The 18,677-nt window shown below is 46.2% G+C and overlaps 1 protein-coding gene across 1 annotated transcript in view; it reads right to left on the bottom strand.

Annotated features, from left to right (window-relative positions):
- Positions 1-18,677, bottom strand: part of STAG3 (stromal antigen 3) — a 4,836,058-nt gene that overhangs the window by 1,374,274 nt on the left and 3,443,107 nt on the right. The window contains exon 29 of the mRNA XM_044077272.1: positions 677-805. Coding sequence (XP_043933207.1) covers positions 677-805 — 129 coding nt within the window. The remainder of the gene's footprint in view (positions 1-676; positions 806-18,677) is intronic.

Genomic DNA, 18,677 nt, shown 5'->3' with positions numbered 1-18,677 from the left:
TATGGCACCTAAGTGTGCAACACAGGCTAGAAGGTTTAGGATTTTTGAACAGAAGTTTTTGCAATAAATATTTCAGAATTATTCCTCAAGAAGACAGCTGGCAAAGACAGGATAAACTGGGAAAACGTTTCTGGTAATGTAATAAAATGGAAGATTTTTAAAAATTCCTTACGGGGTACTTTGTGAGAAGTTTGGGGAAGCAAATTGTCGTAATTAAGGAAATTATTCTTTTAAGCTGGGGTACAGAAATGGAATTGCCTAGACATAGTAAAGGCTTTATTAAGTGTAATGCTTTTGATTGCCAAAAAAAAAAAACTATTAGAAAATGGAAATCAAAATTTATAAATTTTATACAAACCATAACTGAAGTACTGAATGATGTAAGGAGTTAAAGAGTTGAGATCTTTAGAAAAGGGAAGAAGCAAATTGGGAGCAGTACATGCAGAATAATGTTTAGGAGGAGGAGGAGGAGGAGTGAAATTTCACGGAAGGCAGGTCTTGAGCAATATATGTAATGCTAGAGTGAATGAGGATTGTTTAAAAGAAAACATATACGTAATAATACATGAAAATGAAAAACATAATATTTGTTTTCTATTAATCTGTGTGTACCCAAGTTGTTACTAAATATAAATTAATTTAATAAAAGTGTTTAAAAATCATATTTACTACTCACAAAATGCTTTTGTCCTGTTTCAGAAGCTTAAATGAGAATTCGCTGAGGATCTCCAGAAAAGGTAGGTTTAGTGGTGGGTATCTAGGTCCTCGAGGGTGTGGTTTCTTGAATGCAAACTTTATTCCATCTCTAGACAGAAGGGAAACAAACAAAACTTACTGAATTAAGTAACCATTTTTTTTTTAGATTTTTGTCTGAAGAAGAGAAGTGATCAGCAAAATATCTGCTGTCTTTTCCTGATAATGTCCAGACAATAAAATTCAAGTCTAGGAACTATCTTAATTATCTTACCTGACTGATATTTGGCTGTAAAAAAAATGTGTGTTCTTAACAGACCTTGAACTGCAATACATCTGTGGTCCATTATATCCACAAAAAAGTAAACAGTCAACCAAAGGGCTTTATAGGTTCATAGGTTGGTACTAGGCTATCAGCCCTAGGGCCTATACAGGCCTAGTCATAACAATTCCCTGGCTATTTCTTCCCACACTATTTACTTCCCTGGACCCCTGTCTAGCAAGGTGACTGACGTGATCCCCAGAGTGAATTTCCTTTCTCCCAGCCAATCGTCAAGGTTCCTGTTAAAGAGGGCCAAAGAGGCACTCTTCTTGACATGTATGGGCAATCTATTCCAGAGTCTGGAGAGTCTCTGGGTCAGGAACCTATCCTTCCAGCATGTTTTGTTTATTATGATGACAAGGTTTAGATCCCTGGAGCGTGTGGCTCTGAGGGATTGGGATTTCTTTAAGTGGAGCATGTCCAACAGCTCTGGGTTTACATGGCCTTGTATGTTAAGCAGAGATCACCTCTGAGTAGACAATATGCGACAGAGTACAGCTGGAGTTTTTTAAGGCGGTCAGCGTAGGGCATCTGCTTTAGGCCTGTGATTCTTTTAGTGAGGTATTTCTGCGGCCTTTCCAGTTGTTGCAGATGTCTTGAGAGGTACATACCAAACGGGGCATTGTATTCTACAATGGGTCTAATGACGGATGAGTACAGTGGGACAATGACCTCCTTTTTTCTGGATGAAAAGCCCTTAGTGATGAGGTGTGCCACATAGAAGGATTTCCTGACTGTTGTGGCGATGTAGTTATCGAAGGTGAGACCACTGTCCACCTGTGTCCCTAAGTCTCTTATCGCACTTTCGGTGTTTAGTGTACTGCCACCTATATGGTAATTCATGGGTACATGTTTTTTCCCAAAGGGTATAACTATACATTTCTTGGCAATGAGCTTGAGCCTATGGCTCTGGCACCAAGTTTCTGTAAGAACCTTTTGTAAAAGTATCCACATCATTTGGGGATTCAAAAATGGCTCCCAGTTTGCAGTCATCTGCAAACTTTGTTAGCCAGAGTCCCTTAGTGTTGGCCTGTACTTCAGAGAAGTATATGCCAAACAAGAGTGGTCCCAGGACTGAAACCTGAGGTACTCCACTTATCACTTCTCTGGAGCTGGATTTGGAGTCGGCTACTTTTACAGTGTGGGTTCTATCAGTAAGCCAGTTAGCAACCCACTGGGTGGCGTAGGGATTAATGCCCAGCTTAGTAAGTTTATCTATGATTCCAGAGTGGGGGATGGTGTCAAAGGCCTTGGCAAGGTTTAGATAGGCTGTGTGGACACATTTGCAGTGTATATTCTGTCTGGATGAGGAGCAGGACATTTTGTACTCTGAACACTGTCACGTTTAATGAAAAAGCTTTGCATTTCTAAGCCCAAAACTTGAGTACCTTTCATGAGTGCAACAAACATATGGTGTTATAAGTGGGTAGATGCCCCTACTATGTCCATAAGTTGAAGCTTTCACCAAAAAAGAATTATGTGGACTTTGAAAAATGGAAAACCCTAAAAACTCTGTGATAAAAGAACAGTAGGAAGATGCAGCGAGTCCCTTGGAGGCAATCAGTCCCACTAATGCCTAAGGGTATAACAGCCAAATGTGGCACTGGCCTATTTGTCTCCAGTCTTGCAGACTTTCTGAATCTTTCTGCATTTAACTCTTTAGGAGGAAGACAATGGGTTTCCAATCATCAACAACTAACTAGACCTCTACTGAATTAAGCAAAACTTCCCAGCTGGAGGTTTGCCAAAGGTGGTACCCAAGGCAGATGCCCAATCTTCAAGTTACTAGTCTCCACAATTTAGAAGTTATGTACCTACCATAACGTTCCATGTTAGTTGTCTTCTTCTCGCCTTCTTTCTTGCTGGATGGGTTCGGAGCCGATCCTCGGCTCCGTCTCGGCCACTCTAAAAGCTCGAGAGCTAGTTCCACCGGCTCGAGGCTCCCCTATATCCCACAATGCTAGGCGGTAACTCCTCAGATCTCGTTTGAAAGCTAAGCCCAGCAAGTAAATTCAATAAAAGGATCAAAGAAAAATCCTCTAGGTCTGTCCTGGCTAGGGGGAAGGAGGGTGGGACACAAGAAAGAAGGCGAGAAGAAGACAACTAACATGGAACGTTATGGTAGGTACATAACTTCTAAATGTTAAGTTGTCTATCTCGCCTTCATTCTTGCTGGATGGGACCACGTCCCTAGCACCTTGTCCCGGGTGGCCTATCGGAACAGACTATTGAGTACAGTGGAACCAAAGTTGGCTCGGTCTCTAGAGGCCAAGTCCAACTTATAATGAGAAATGAAAGTATGGGGAGAAGCCCAAGTAGCTGCCGAACAAATCGAATCAATAGGCAGCCAATCTTGGAAGGCTATGGAAGTGGCTAAAGCTCTAGTTGAATGAGCCCTGGGTTTGGATGGCAACTGTTGATGTCTGATTTCATACACTAGGGTAATCAACGAAGTAAGCCATCTAGAGAGAGACACTTTAGAAACTGGAAGGCCCATTCTACCTTCTGCATAAGAAACAAACAGATGGTCAGACTTCCTGAATTGTTTGGTCCTGTCTAAATAGTACCTAAGTTGGCGATGAATATCTAAACAGTGTAACTTTTGTTCTGACCTATTAGAATAATTAGGGAAGAAGACAGGAAGCTCAATGGTTTGATTCAAATTTGCCAGTGAAGCTACCTTGGGCAAAAAGGATGGGTTAGTACGTAAGGACACCCTATCCTTATAAAACACAAGATAAGGGGGTCGACTACACAGAGCATGGAGTTCAGAGACTCTTCTAGCTGAGGTGATAGCTACTAAAAAGAGTGTTTTCCAAGAAAGTAACTTTATTGAACATGAAGCCGCAGGTTCAAAGGGGGAAAGAATTAAGGACGTCAGAACCAAGTTGAGATCCCATTGAGGAGGAGGATCCCTGATGGGTGGTTTGAGGAGAAAAACTCCCTTTAAAAAGGCTTTGTAGAGTTTGTGAGACATAATGGAGGACTCTGAGATTCCAACATGAATTTTCAAAATTGCTGCCAATTGAACTCTAATGGTAGACTGAGACGAACCTGAGTGGAAAAGTTCGGCTAGAAAGTCTAGAACTGATTGAATGGAAGCAGTGAAAGGATCTATATTCTCTGACTGCGTCCAATAGGAAAAACGTTTCCACTTGTTATGATAAATCTTCAGAGTGGAAGATTTATGAAAGGCTATCAAAATATCTCTAACTGAGCAAGATATCAGAGGAAGCCTGGCTAAAGTTGGAATTGGAGGAACCATGCTGTGAGGTTCAGAGAAGGAAGGGAGTGGTGCAACTGACTTGACTGATGGGTCAAGAGGTCTGGAACTGGGTCCAGATGCTAAGGTTGCTCCAACAGATAACGATGGAGAAACGGGAACCAAACCTGTCGAGGCCAGTAAGGGGCAATAAGGATCATGGAAGCTTTCTGAGCGATGGCTTTCTGTATTAGCTGAGATATCAGTGGGAAGGGAGGAAAAGCATACAGAAGTCCCCGGGGCCAATCGTGTACTAGAGCGTCTCTGCTGGGGTGGCCTGGTTGGGGAAAGAGGGTGAAAAAATCGTCGCACTTGCTGTTTTGGGGAGTAGCGAAAAGGTCGCAGCTAGGCCGGCCCCACTTTCGAAAAACTTTCTCCAACACTGAATTCTTCAGAGACCACTCGTGAGGCATGAGAATAGCTCTGCTCAATTTGTCTGCAATCACATTGGACTTCCCGGGAATGTGCATTGCTAACAGAAACCACTGAGAAGAAATCGCCCATTGCCACAGTCTGAGTGCCTCTCGAGATAGGGGGTAAGATCTGGTTCCGCCTTGTTTGTTGATGTACCACACTACAGACATATTGTCTGTCTGAATTGCTATAGTTCCCTTGGGGAGAGAGTCTTGAAAGGCTTGCAACGCTAGAAGCACTGCTCTCATCTCTAGGACGTTTATGTGCAAGTGGCACTCGAACGGTTGCCACATGCCCTGGACTGTCCTGCCCTGATAATGCCCCCCCCCACCCGATCAGGGAGGCGTCCGTTGTCACTGTAGCAACCGGAGGGGAAGGGACGAAAGGTCTCCCTAGGATGAGCTGGGGAGATGTGATCCACCAAGAGAGATGATTCTTGCACGATTGAGTTATCCGAATAGGATGGGACATTGGAAGTCGTTGGAAAGACCATTGTGTGAAGAGCATCCATTGTAAAATTCTCATATGGAAGCGAGCTAATGGTAGAAGAGGGATGGCTGCCGCCATATTCCCTAAGACTTTCAGGATCAATCTGGCTTTGACTTTGTTGCTCTGCAAGACAAGAGAGACCTGTCTGTGTATGTCTGCTATTCTCTGCTCTGTGAGTCTGGCTGACATGTTGACTGTGTCTAGATTTGCGCCTATAAAGGTAATAACACGACAAGGTGACAAGACAGACTTTTCGTAATTTATTGAAATGCCTAGTGCCTGACGTGTGAAAGGTGTAGAGTCTCTGGCGAGAAGTAAAAGATGCTTGGTGGGGGCTGTAAGGAGCCAGTCATCTAAGTAAGGAAACACCTGGAATCCTTGTCGTCTCAGATGAGAGGCTACCACTGCCGTGCATTTGGCAAACACTCGGGGGGCTGTAGTGAGACCAAAGGGCAGGGCCCTGAATTGGAAATGACTGGTTCCCAGCCTGAAGCGGAGAAACCTCCTGGAGCGTCGACTCATTCTGATGTGATAGTATGCGTCCTGGAGATCTATCGAGCACATCCAGTTGTCCCACCCCAAAAGGGGTAGAATGGACTGCAGCGTGACCATCCGGAACTTTGTTTTCTTGCCAAACTTGTTCATGTTGCTGAGATCCAAAATGGGTCTCCAGTCCCCTGTTTTCTTTGGAACCAAAAAGAATTTGGAGTAGATTCCGGATCCTGTTTGGTCTGCTGGAACTGGCTGAATGGCTCTTTTTGCGAGCAGCTTTGAAATTTCTAATGCTGCTTGCTCCCTTTGACTGGGTGGAACGTCTGGAAGGGATCTTTTGGATTGCTTCGGAATGAAAAGGAAAGGGATTCTGTAGCCTTCGGAAATGATAGACTGTACCCACTTGTCTTGAGTTAGGGATAGCCAGGCTTCTGGGTACAGCGATAATCTTCCCCCGACTGCCTCCGAAGGTGGACAGTCGGGCAACACCTCAGGGATGCTGAAAGGGCTTGTTGGAAAAAGATTCTCGACTTTCCTGATTCTGCGGGCCCCCTCTGCCTCTAGGACGGCGTCTACCATTATTGTTCCCCCCTCTGCCTCTAGAGGGGAATCGACTCTGTGCGTCAGGCAAATCTCCTTGAGATTGTTTGCGGAACCACATCTTTCCCCCCCTTCTGGCCTTTGGGGTGAGGCCTAGAAGGAGTAGAAAAACGGACTCCGACGGCAGAGAGAGTTTTGCCATCAGTCTCGCACCTAGTCAGGGTTTCCTTCACTTGAGGACCAAAGAGGGATGATCCATCAAAGGGGGAATTAGTGAAGGATGCCTTGAAAGGGTCCGCAAAGTTACATAGCCGCATCCAGGCGTGCCTACGCAAAGCTACACCTGTACCTGCCGCTCTACTAGCTCCATCCGCCGCATATGAAAGGAGGTGCATGGAGGAGTTAGTTATAGAATTAAGGGTTGCCAGCTGAGAATTCATTCTATCCTGAAAACCCGCAGCTGTTGGGTCCTTTAACATTTCGCTCGCTTCCTTGAGCAAATCCCTCTGAAGACGAGTGAAATGACACAGGTAATTCAGCGATCTCATAGTAAAGGTCACTGACGAGAACATCCGCTTCCCGTACCTGTCCATCGACCTAGACTCCTTGTTAGGAGGATGAACAGGCACCGAAGGATCAGCTAACTCCTTCTTGGTGGCCGCAGCCACCACCATAGCATCAACAGAGACGCCTTTGGTTAAATATTCTTTGTCCTTGGGGCAGTGATGAATTTTGATGGTCTCCTGGGGGTGGGTTCCACTGAATCAGGAGCCGCCCAAGCCTTCTTTGCCACCCCTTGCAAAAGGGGGTCAAAGAGAGGGGACACCCAGGAGGTGGAAAGGCGAGAGCCAAACGCCTCAAGATACACTGATTCATCCTCTGAAGGGTTGAGGGCTGGCCAATTCCCCCTCTGTTTTAAGATTTCAAGGATGTCTGCAAAGGAGACATCTTCAGAGGGGGAACGAGGGGAACCTTCAGAATCCTCTAAATCAGTGTCAGAGGTGACAGACTCAGGGTAGTCAATGTGCTTCCTCTTGCACTGCCTCTTCCTAGGGGGCTCTCCTACAGAGTCAGGAGAGGCCTCGGAAGAGGAGGAGATCCCCACTGGGGAAACTTGAGGAGCTGGCTCTCTACGGTCGGGGATGAGAGAGTGAGTAGAAATCACCGGAGGCACCATGGAGGGAGGGGCAGAAGGAGCCGACTGTGGAGTTGAACCTGGTTCTAACACGCTCCTCATGACCTCGAAGGCACCCCTGTCAGGCAGAGCCGGAGGTCTCCGCTCCGAAAAACTGAAAACCTCCCCCGTCACCGACAGTGATGGCTCCGAGGCCGATGTCGGAGCCAAACTCACCAGCGCCGAAGCATCGAGAGGGAGAGCGGGGTCGGACAAGGGTCCGATGCCACTCGCCCCCTCGGAGCCGACGAGGGAAGTCCGGCGCCGAGATCCCTCCAAGGAAGACATTGGAGCAGACGACGGAACCGAAGACAAAGGTATCGGTTCCGACGCCACCACAGTCTCGGGTCCGAGCCGCCCCGGCTCCGAACTCAAAAGAGTCAGAGGAGGAACATTTTGAGTAATGGGAATAGTTCTCGACTTTGAAGCATCTGGGCTAGTGCCTCAGACTTAAGAAGTCGACTCACTACTCTCTGAAGGTCATGGTCCGATAGCCTGGAAGACCTAGAGGAGTGGGATCTATGGCTCCGTTCAGACAGCAAAGGTGATGCTGGAGCCGAATGAACGGAGCCGACAGATGGAGATCGGGACCTTTTTCTAGATGTCGGTTCCGACAACTTGATCGGAGCCGACTCAGTTGTGTCTTCCTCGGCTCTGGCCGGAGCCGAGGAAACAGTAGGGGCATGTGTTCGAGATTCATCGGCTCCGGCTGGAGCCGATGTTCGAATAGCCTTATGACCCCCAGAAGACGGCTCAGAGACTGGAGCCGAAGGTCTGGAAGGCTTAGAGGGTTTCCCCGAGGACTGAGTCGAGGGACCCTCAGGCTTCAATAAGCCCCTTAATATAAGTTTATTTTTTTGCTCCTGCAGGACTCTAGGGCTGAAGCCATGGCAAACAGCACATGAGTCCTGCAGGTGCAAAGGTCCCAGGCAGTATACACAAGAAGTGTGACCGTCTGTCAGAGACATCTTCTGACAGCACGAGTCACACTTCTTGAAGCCTGAGACCTTCGATTCTTTGGACATGTCCAAGAAAGTTCAAGTGTAACCACAAACACGCACACACACACACACACCGATTACACTTGTAAAATTAAGATTTTAAATTAAATTTTAATAATTAAGTTAGAAAAATATATCCCTACAAAACACAGTCACTCCAACTACCAAGGAAGGGAGGGACTGGGCCTAACGCCCAAGGGAATAAAAATAGGAAATTTAGGAGAAAAACTGGGGAAACTCGACTAAAAAGGGTGTAAACTATATAACTTTTAAAACTATGAGGAAAAAACTAACTGAAAGGGGTCTATCTAGTTATACAACTAAATATTTCAACTAACCTGACGAGCTGGTTGAAAAAGCACCTCGATCGCTGTAGCGGCAAACGAGATCTGAGGAGTTACTGCCTAGCATTGTGGGATATAGGGGAGCCTCGAGCCGGTGGAACTAGCTCTTGAGCTTTTAGAGTGGCCGAGTCGGAGCCGAGGATCGGCTCCGAACCCATCCAGCAAGAATGAAGGCGAGATAGACAACTTAACATCATATGGTTTGGCCCCGAAATGACATCTGTCATACTGGTGTAAGAAATTCCACAGGTCCCTTTTTAATTCTCAGATATGAAAGTAGACACCTCCTTACCACAGAGATGAAGAATCATTCTCCCGGTCTTCAGGTCCAATATCCCCATCTCTGTTGAATATGGCAATAAGAATTTTGGTGAAAAGAACGTGGTTGTACAAAGGTACACTACAGTTCACCACTACAACTTCTAGTGTGGCTCCCTCAGCCAAAATAATAAAGGGATCCTCTACATCTGACTGAGATATAGACAATGGTGATTAAGGTTTCACTACGCAGATTATTCATAGCTACACTTAGTATACTATGATAATCGTGATGAGGATCATCATATCCTTCAGGTGATACCCCCTTCAAAGAGATAATTTAATGATGGAACACCAAGTGGGGATCCAAGGATATTACTGAACCTCAGAACAGGCATTCAGACATCCCATAAACAAAAAAGCCTAAAATTAAATCTACCCTCATTTACCAGTTCTTTAGGGACAAGATTAAGGTAATCTTCAGCAGCCTCACACCTGCTGTCCCCAAGAAGCTTGAGCTAGTTTTACAGAGTTCCAAACATCTGGAAATACCGGTTTAAAAACTTTACGCTTGACCTACTTGCAGCACTGCTGGATGCAGGCAGGGGATTGAAGCTACAGTCAGTCCAAACACTCCACTTAAGGAATCACGTGTTGTAAAAGAAAAGAGGATGTACTGATTTCTATTGTTTTGATGTTTTTTTTTTTTTTTAACTGCCAGACCCTTGCAGCAAAATATCCTCCATTCCATCATCTCAGACAAGTGAAACATGCATGACTAAATAGTTTATCAAATGTGGTGAGCAACAGACAGCATACTCGCAGAAGAAAAAGGGTTCTATAATAGGCTTTTCCTAGCATCAACAAAAGGAGTCCCTGGAAACCCCATATTAGATCTATAAAGGCTACACAAATCCTGAAGGTGATCAAATTCAAGATGATGATCTACAAAAGGCTTTTCATCTAATCCTTCTCCAAGAATTTGCTCAGAGGTGAAATTAGCCTGGATTTCAGGGATTCATATAGTTATACCCTAACAAGTTGTACAGGCAATTTCTAAAATTCAGGCATAACTTAATAAATATTACCAATCAGCAAGACTCTGCATTCTTCTGAACATGTGCGTCATTTCAAATCTTATAAACTGCTTAATTACATAGATGCAGTTCCTTAAAGTATCCCTGATTCAGGACCTTTGTCTTGGATTATTTCTGGCTCTGATTCCTGTGCTTTGGCACTCCATGTGGTTAAGCTACAAGCTATAAGAAACTGCTGCAGACCAGAAAGTGTATAACAGCAGTGCCAAATCCCTATCACATAACAAGAAACAATGCATTTTCTATGTTCACCAACAACTGAAAACAAACACAGCTATTAAATACAGACAAACTAGAATGAAAAAGGATACAAATCATGAAAGAATAACATGAAACCTGCTACTAAATTAGTGGAGCTAATTAGCTTTATTCAATAAAGTTAAATCTTAAATCAGCCATCCCCTTAAGCCCACATGGAAAATACACACATTATACCTGCAGCCCTAGATCACGGATTACTTAAATACACCACTAGATCACTGATTACACTCCAATACATCTCTAGATCACTGATTACTCTAATACACCACTAGATCACTGATTACTCTAATACCACTCCTTTATTAAAAACCTTGCATATTTCTCCCTGTTTGAAATGATCTCCTGCACTTAGTTTTTCATTTCTTACATTTAACAGCTTGTATGAGTCATTTTTTTTTTTGGGGGGGGGGGGTAGATGCTAAATGTCTTCTGACACACATAACCTTTGATGTTATAAAATGGGGGATGAAACATTAGGGCAACAGCAAACCAGCAGTCTCAATTCTCACCAACCAAAGTAATCCTTCACTTTCACCCCTAAAAAATGTCCAAATCGACTTAAAAATAGGCTGAGTAAACCACAACAATAGCATTGCTATACACACTTGTTACAGTATGACAAGACATAACACAGACCTTTTCTTTAAATATACTTACTATAACAGTACAACAGCAAGGTATTCAGTGAAGTCCCCAAGACAAAGGTGCTACAAGTTACCTGTATGGTGTGAATCTTATTCCGACACATTGCAGCTCTATGGCGTCCCAACTAAAACTGGTCAGCACCACTTACAAAATGCAACCCTGCGATGTCCAAGTACAGAGCAAGCAATATTACAGTTCTTGGCACAATACATCATGAGGATAACCAATAACGTACTTGCTGAGTAATACTACAGTTGCTGGTATTATACAAAACAACTGTAATCTGATGCAAAGTTAGCAGGCAAGTATTTCTGTCTACAGGATAACAGTTACTGTTCACACCAAGGGGGTAGTGGATGTTACTCAGTTGAAACTCCTGGAAGAAGGCACCAGACAATATGCACTTATACTCCATTTCTGCTACCTTGACAAGCACATGCAGGAGCCTAATGCTTTAAAATACAGCAAATGTTGGAAGAGAGACATAAGGAAGGGCCAGGAATCTCACAACAGCAGTTCTGCTTAGAGGTTGGAAACAAAACAAAAACCTGCTCGGGTACGCCAGCTTCAGTGGTATACAGGGATAAAGCCCTGACTATGATACAAATGACCCCAGTTTGACAAACAGTTTAGGTAACTGGCACAGCTGGTACAGGGAGGACAGGAGGAATGAAGAGGCTGATGCTTACTCACCTCTCTTTGAGGAGGGGAGTGCTGGGGAGACAGACAATTGTCTTGTGTTAAGAGACTGACCAGCGTGTTAGATTGCCCACCCGGTAGGTGTGTGGATGGAAGATCAGGAAGGGAAAGTTGTCACTGTGGAGGTGGTACAGTCCCTTTGCAGTGTACCACTGCACACCCAGATGCAGTTTGTAGAAGCAGGCCTGCTCAACCAGTAAATTAGTGATGTAATTAAAGGGAAAAAAAAATCAAACCACTCGATGCTGTTTCAGTGATAACCCCTTCCTGCCCTCCTAGATGTCCCTCGCTCCAGTGATGGGGAGCAAATACCTGGTAGGACACTGATGATCTGCAGCCAAATGGGGCATAATGATGAAAAGAATCGGTTAGGGTACATCTGACCATTCCACAAGTAGTTCCAGTTGAAAACCATTCAAACACTTTGAATGCATAGTCAATTGATGTAGCAGTCTTTCAAAGGCACCCCAAGAATTTTTTTTTACTTAGCACTCTAATAACCCAGGGCAGTTTAAAGGGGTGGTTTATACTGAAACAGTGAAACAACAATGACTATAAGGAAGCAAGAATGAAGTAAGATGCAGACCAGGGCCTCTCGTTTATGCAAGTAATATCAATACAACAGCCTAATATGCAAATTTAGCACCTTTATACAAGGTGGCATGCAACACATACCAGCAAAAGACACTTGCAGAATGAGAAATACAACCAGTTGCTCTTGATACACAGAAACAGGAAGGTAACATCACTACAGCACATTCTCTACACATTAAATGAGCCACCCAAATACTACACCTGGGCAGTTAAAAAGCAAGCGCCTGATAAACAGCTGCAAAGAAGCTCATCATTATGTCCCAAGGTTATCACACCAGAAGCAGCTTCTGGCACAATGAAGTGGTGAAGAAAATAAAAATCTCAAACTTGCTTTATAATTACACAACAAATGGAATATATACTGTGATATCCTGGGAAAAAATCTGCTAATTTTCTTGTTTTTCATCTGTGTTCCAGGTGTCCAAAAATATTCAAAGTAGTTGTAACCACATGGTCACACAATAACTGGAAGCTTGTTTGGGGTCATCATGCCAAAACAGTAGAGAAATAAAACAAAATTAGAAGTTATGTACCTACCATAACGTTCCATGTTAGTTGTCTTCTCTCGCCTTCTTTCTTGCTGGATGGGTTCGGAGCCGATCCTCGGCTCCGACTCGGCACTTGCTTTAGCTCGAGAACTCCTTTTACCAGCTCGAGGCAACCCTATATCCCATGATGCAAGGCGGAACTACCTCAGATCTCGTTTGGCAGCTAACTGACCCTGCTAAAGACTATCCTAACATAATTAGGAACCATGGTTTCTAAAAGAAGTCCTCATAACAATGCTCCAGAGGAAGCAATCTAATAGGAACTCTCCAAGATCTGTCCAGGCCAGGGGGAAGGAGGGAGGGACGCAAGAAAGAAGGCGAGAGAAGACAACTAACATGGAACGTTATGGTAGGTACATAACTTCTAAATGTTAAGTTGTCAATCTCGCCTTCATTCTTGCTGGATGGGACCGCGTCCCTAGCACCTGTATCCCGGGTGGCTCAATGGAACAGACTCTTGAGAACTGTGGAACCAAAACTGGCCCTATCTCTGGAGGCCAAATCCAACTTGTAATGAGACACAAAGGTATGAGGCGTGGCCCAAGTAGCTGCTGCACAAATAGTGTCAATGGGAAGTCTATCCTGAAAGGCTACAGAAGTGGATAGACTCCTGGTGGAATGTGCTTTTGGCTTAGAAGATAGTTGTTTGCCCCTTAGAGAGTACACATAGGAAATGGTGGAAGTCAACCATCTAGATAAGGTCACTTTAGAAACTGGAAGTCCTAACCGGTTTTCTGCATAAGAGACAAACAATTGGTCTGATTTTCTGATTTGATTAGTCCTATGCAAGTAGTACCTGAGCTGACGATGAACATCCAAAAAGTGCAGCTTCTGTTCAGCTCTGTCAGAATAGTTAGGAAAGAAAACTGGTAGATCAATAGATTGGTTAATATTGGTTTGAGATACAACCTTGGGAAGAAAGGAAGGGTTAGTTCTTAGCGAAACCCTATCCTTATGAAAAACCAGATAAGGTGAACGAATACAGAGGGCCTGAATCTCAGAAACTCTTCTTGCAGAAGTAACAGCCAGTAAAAATATAGTTTTCCACGTCAATAACTTTAATGAACACGTAGCAGACGGTTCGAAAGGAGGTAGAATTAGGGATGCCAACATTAAGTTCAGATCCCATTGCGGAGGAGGATGTTTCACAGGCGGTTTTAGGAGAAAAACTCCTCTTAAAAAGGCCTTGCATAACCTATGAGACATGATGTTATTGTCATGCAAGCCAACATGATACTTGGAAATAGCAGCCAGCTGTACTTTGACTGTAGATGACGAGGATCCTGAATGAAAAACCTCCGCCAGGAAATCCAAAACAGAATGTACAGGAGCGGTAAAAGGATCAATATTTCTGGCGTTTGCCCAAATTGAAAAACGTCGCCACTTGCTAGCATAAATAGTTCTAGTAGACGACTTTAAAGAGGACACTAAAATGTCTCTGACTGAGTCAGAAATCATTGGTAGCCTGGCTAGGGAAGGAAGTGGAGCAACCAAGCAGTGAGGTTGAGAGAATGAATGGCCCGGTGCTGCTGACCCGACTGGTGGATCAAAAGATCCGGAACTGGGTCCAGATGCCAGGGCTGCACCAGAAGATGACGATGTAGAGACGGAAACCAAATTTGTCGAGGCCAATATGGAGCAATGAGGATCAATTTTGCTCTCAAAACGGTGGCTTTCTGAATGACTTGTGGAATCAATGGAAAGGGAGGAAAAGCATAAAGAAGTCCCCGAGGCCAATCCTGGGTTAGAGAGTCTCTCAAGGGTTGGCCTGGAAGGGGAAACAGTGTGAAGTAATCTAGGCACTTGCTGTTTTGAGGGGTAGCGAAAAGATCGCAACAAGGAGTGCCCCACTTCAGAAAAATCTGATCTACTACAGATTGATTGAGAGACCACTCGTGAGGCATCAGAATAGATCTGCTTAGCCTGTCCGCCAATAGGTTGGACCTGCCGGGGATGTGCATTGCTATCAGAAACCGCTGAGAAGAGATCGCCCATTGCCAAAGTCTGACAGCTTCTCGACATAAGGGATAGGACCTGGTTCCGCCCTGTTTGTTGATGTACCAGACCACGGACATGTTGTCCGTCTGTACTGCAATAGTCCCTGTGGGAAGAAAGTCGTTGAGAGCTTGCAACGTTAAAAGCACTGCTCTCATCTCCAGGACATTTATGTGCAGATGGTATTCTATGGGTTGCCACGTCCCGTGGACCATCCTGCCCTGATAATGCCCCCCCCACCCGATCAGGGAGGCATCCGTGGTGACTGTGGCAACTGGAGGAGGGGGAACAAAGGGTCGGCCCTGATGAAGAAGAGGGGAAGATATCCACCATCGTAGATGAGCCCTGCACGACTGTGTCACCAAGATTTCGTGTCTCATAGGCAGATTGTGGTACGACCACTGCGTGAATAACATCCACTGCAGGAGACGCATGTGGAAGCGAGCCAGTGGAAGAAGAACAATGGCCGCAGCCATTAGGCCTAGAACTTTCAAGACAAACCTGGCTTTGATCTTGTTGCTTAGTAACAGAAGCTGAACAAATTTCTGGATGTCCAGAATCCTTTGATCTGTTAGCCTGGCTAACATTTTGACGGTATTTAACTCTGCGCCTATAAAAATGATAGATTGGCAAGGCAGCAGAGAGGATTTTTCGAAATTTACCGAAATTCCCAGTTTCTTGCAAAGCTGTAGGGTGTAGTCTCTGGACTGAAGAAGCTGATGCTTGGTGGTGGCGGAGAGGAGCCAGTCGTCCAAATAAGGAAACACTTGGAATCCTCGACGTCTCAGGTGAGCTGTGACGACTGCCATGCATTTGGTGAACACTCTGGGGGCTGAAGTGAGGCCAAAGGGCAGTGCTCTGAATTGGTAATGACTGGCTCCCAGCCGAAAGCGGAGAAACCTTCTGGAGCGTCTGTGAATCTTTATGTGATAGTACGCATCCTGAAGGTCTATAGAGCACATCCAGTTGTCCTTGCCCAGAAAGGGCAGAATGGATTGCAGCGTGACCATCCGGAATCTTGCCTTCTTGACAGACTTGTTTAGTCTGCTTAGGTCTAGTATCGGTCTCCAATCTCCCGTCCTTTTGGGGACCAAAAAGAATCTTGAGTAGAAGCCAGATCCTACTTGGTCTGCTGGCACTGTTTGATGGCTCTTTTTCCAGGAGTTTTGAAACTTCCTGTCTTGCCAAATCCCTTTGACCGGGTGAGATGTCTGGAAGGGATTGTAGAGGTACGGAAACCTTCAAGAGGATTTTGTAACCCTCAGATATGATCGACTGTACCCACTTCTCTTGGGATAGGGATTGCCAGGCTACTGGGTACAGTGAAATTCTTCCCCCGACTGCCTCCAAGGGTGGACAGTCGGGCAACACCTCAGGGATGCTGAAAGGGCTTCTCAGGAAGAGACTCCCTGTTGCCCTGGTTCTGAGGACCCCCGCTGCCTCTAGGGCGGCATCTATTATTGTTACCCCTCTGCCTCTGGGGGTACACTGACCACGTGTGTCCGTGTAGCTCCTTGGGCTTTTCGAACCACATCTTCCCCTTCTGACCCTTGGGGTAAGGTCTAGAAGGAGTGGAAAACTGGACTCCAACGGCAGAAAGAGTTTTACCGTCCTGCTCACATCTGGTCAAAGTATCCTTCACCTGAGGTCCGAACAAAGCCGAACCGTCAAAGGGGGTGTTGGTGAAGGACGCCTTAAAGGGGTCCGCAAAATTACACAGCCGCATCCAGGCTTGGCGCCTAAGAGCAACACCTGTGCCTGCGGCCCTGCTCGCTCCATCGGCCGCATAAGATATGAGCCGCATGGAGGAGTTAGATATGGAATTCAGGATAGCAAGCTGTGAGGCAATCTTTTCCTGAGCCCCAGCAGCAGAAGGATCCTGGACTACTTCTCCCAGTTCCTTGAGAATATCTCGTTGAAGCCTGGTGAAGTGACAAAGGTAATTCAGCTTAACGCATAGCAAAGGTCGCTGAAGAAAACATCCGCTTCCATACTTGTCCATGGTCCTAGAATCCTTATTAGGAGGATGGACAGGCACTGAAGGATCCGCCAGTTCCTTCTTAGTGGCCGCCGCCACCACCATAGCATCCACAGAGACACCTTTGGACAGGAACTGTTTATCCGAAGGGGCCGTGATGAACTTGGATGGTCTCCTGGGAACAGGTTCCACAGAATCTGGAGCCGCCCACGCCTTCCGAGCCACTACCTGCATGAGTGGGTCGAAAGGCGGAGACACCCAGGAGGTGGAGGGTCGGGATCCAAAGCCTCCAGGTATACCGACTCATCCTCGGAGGGGTCAATGGAGGCCAATTCCCCTCTGTTTGAGGAGCTCAAGGATGTCTGAAAAGGAGACATCCTCAGAGGGGACCGGGGAACCCTCCGACTCATCTAAGTCGGTATCAGATGTGGTAGACTCAGGGGAGTCTGTGTGTTTCCTCTTACACGTCCTCTTCCGAGGGGGTTCCCCTGCAGGGTCAGGAGAAACCTCGGAAGAGGTGGAAATTCCCAGTGGGGAAACCTGGGGCGATGGATCCCTGGGCCTGAGAGCAAGAGGCTGGCAAGAGGCACCTGCAGGCACTGCTGAGGGAGGAGCTAGAGGGATAGACCGTTGACCAGGCTCAGAGGCCAGGACACTCCTCATCACCTCAAAGGCTCCTCTGCCCGGGAGACCGGAACACACCCGCTCCGAAGAAACAGGAATGGTCGGCTCCAAGGAGAGAGAAGGCTCCGAGGCCGATGTCGGAGCCGAGCTTACCAAAGCCGAAGCCCCAAGAGGGAGAGCGGGGTCGGACAAGGGTCCGATGCCACTAGCCCCCTCGGAGCCGACAGTGGAAACCCGACGACCGGATCCCTCCAAGGAAGGTCTCAAGGAGGAGATCGGAGCCGAAGACGACGGAGCCGAAGGATGTATCGGCTCCGGCATCGAAACAGTCCCTGTCCCACGTAGCTCCGCCCAACTCTGGTGTGGAGTCGGAGGAGGAATCTCAAGAATCGGGCTACAGCCAAGTCTGTTGAGACGGGCTATGGAGCATTTGGGCCAGTGCCTGAGACTTCAACAGCCTGCTTACCACCCTCTCCAAATCGTAGTCAGACAGCCTGGAAGATCTCGAAGATCGGCTCCGATGGCTCCGCTCCGACAAAAGAGGAGATCCCGGAGCCGAATGGATACTCATAATAGAGGGGGACCGCGATCTCTTACGTGGCGCAGCCACCGGCGCCGAAGTCCCCAGAACTCCAGATGGAGCAGAGGATTTCTCGGCTCCGATGCTGGATACAGCGTCGGCTCCAGCCGACAAGGCCACAGTAGTCAGGGTATCGGAGCCGGCCGGCACCGAACCCACTACTCGAACAGAAGAAGTATCGACTCCAGCCGGAGCCGATATCGGCTCCGACGGAGCCGGAGCCACCGGAGGAGGCTTGGACACTGTAGCCTGAACCTTCGGTGGCTTAAGAGGTTTTCCTGACCCTGACTTAGGAGGAGAACCTTCAGGTTTAAGTAAACCTCGGAGGATTAATTTGTTCCTCCTTTCCTGCAGGACTCTCTGGCTAAAAGCATGACACAACGCACAGGAGTCCTGCAGGTGCAAAGGCCCCAGGCAATAAACACAAGAAAGTGTGACCGTCTGTCAGAGACATTTTCTGACAGCACTGGTCACACTTCTTGAAGCCTGAGACCTTGCCTTCTTTTGACATCCTAGAAGGGAAAAACACAAACAGTCCCAACAAACACACCAATTAATCCCTTACACAGACACACAGGAAGGGAATAACTTGGGGAACTAGGCCTGACTAAAAACTTTAACTGAAATTTTTTTATAAAAGTTTGAAAGGAAGGGAATAGGGTGGGCT

Source organism: Protopterus annectens, chromosome 7.part0, assembly GCF_019279795.1.
Source record: "Protopterus annectens isolate FY-2018-M chromosome 7.part0, PAN1.0, whole genome shotgun sequence".
NCBI lineage: Eukaryota > Metazoa > Chordata > Ceratodontiformes > Protopteridae > Protopterus > Protopterus annectens.
Note: the sequence above shows the minus strand (reverse complement) of the source record. Positions and strands in the feature narration are given on the sequence as shown.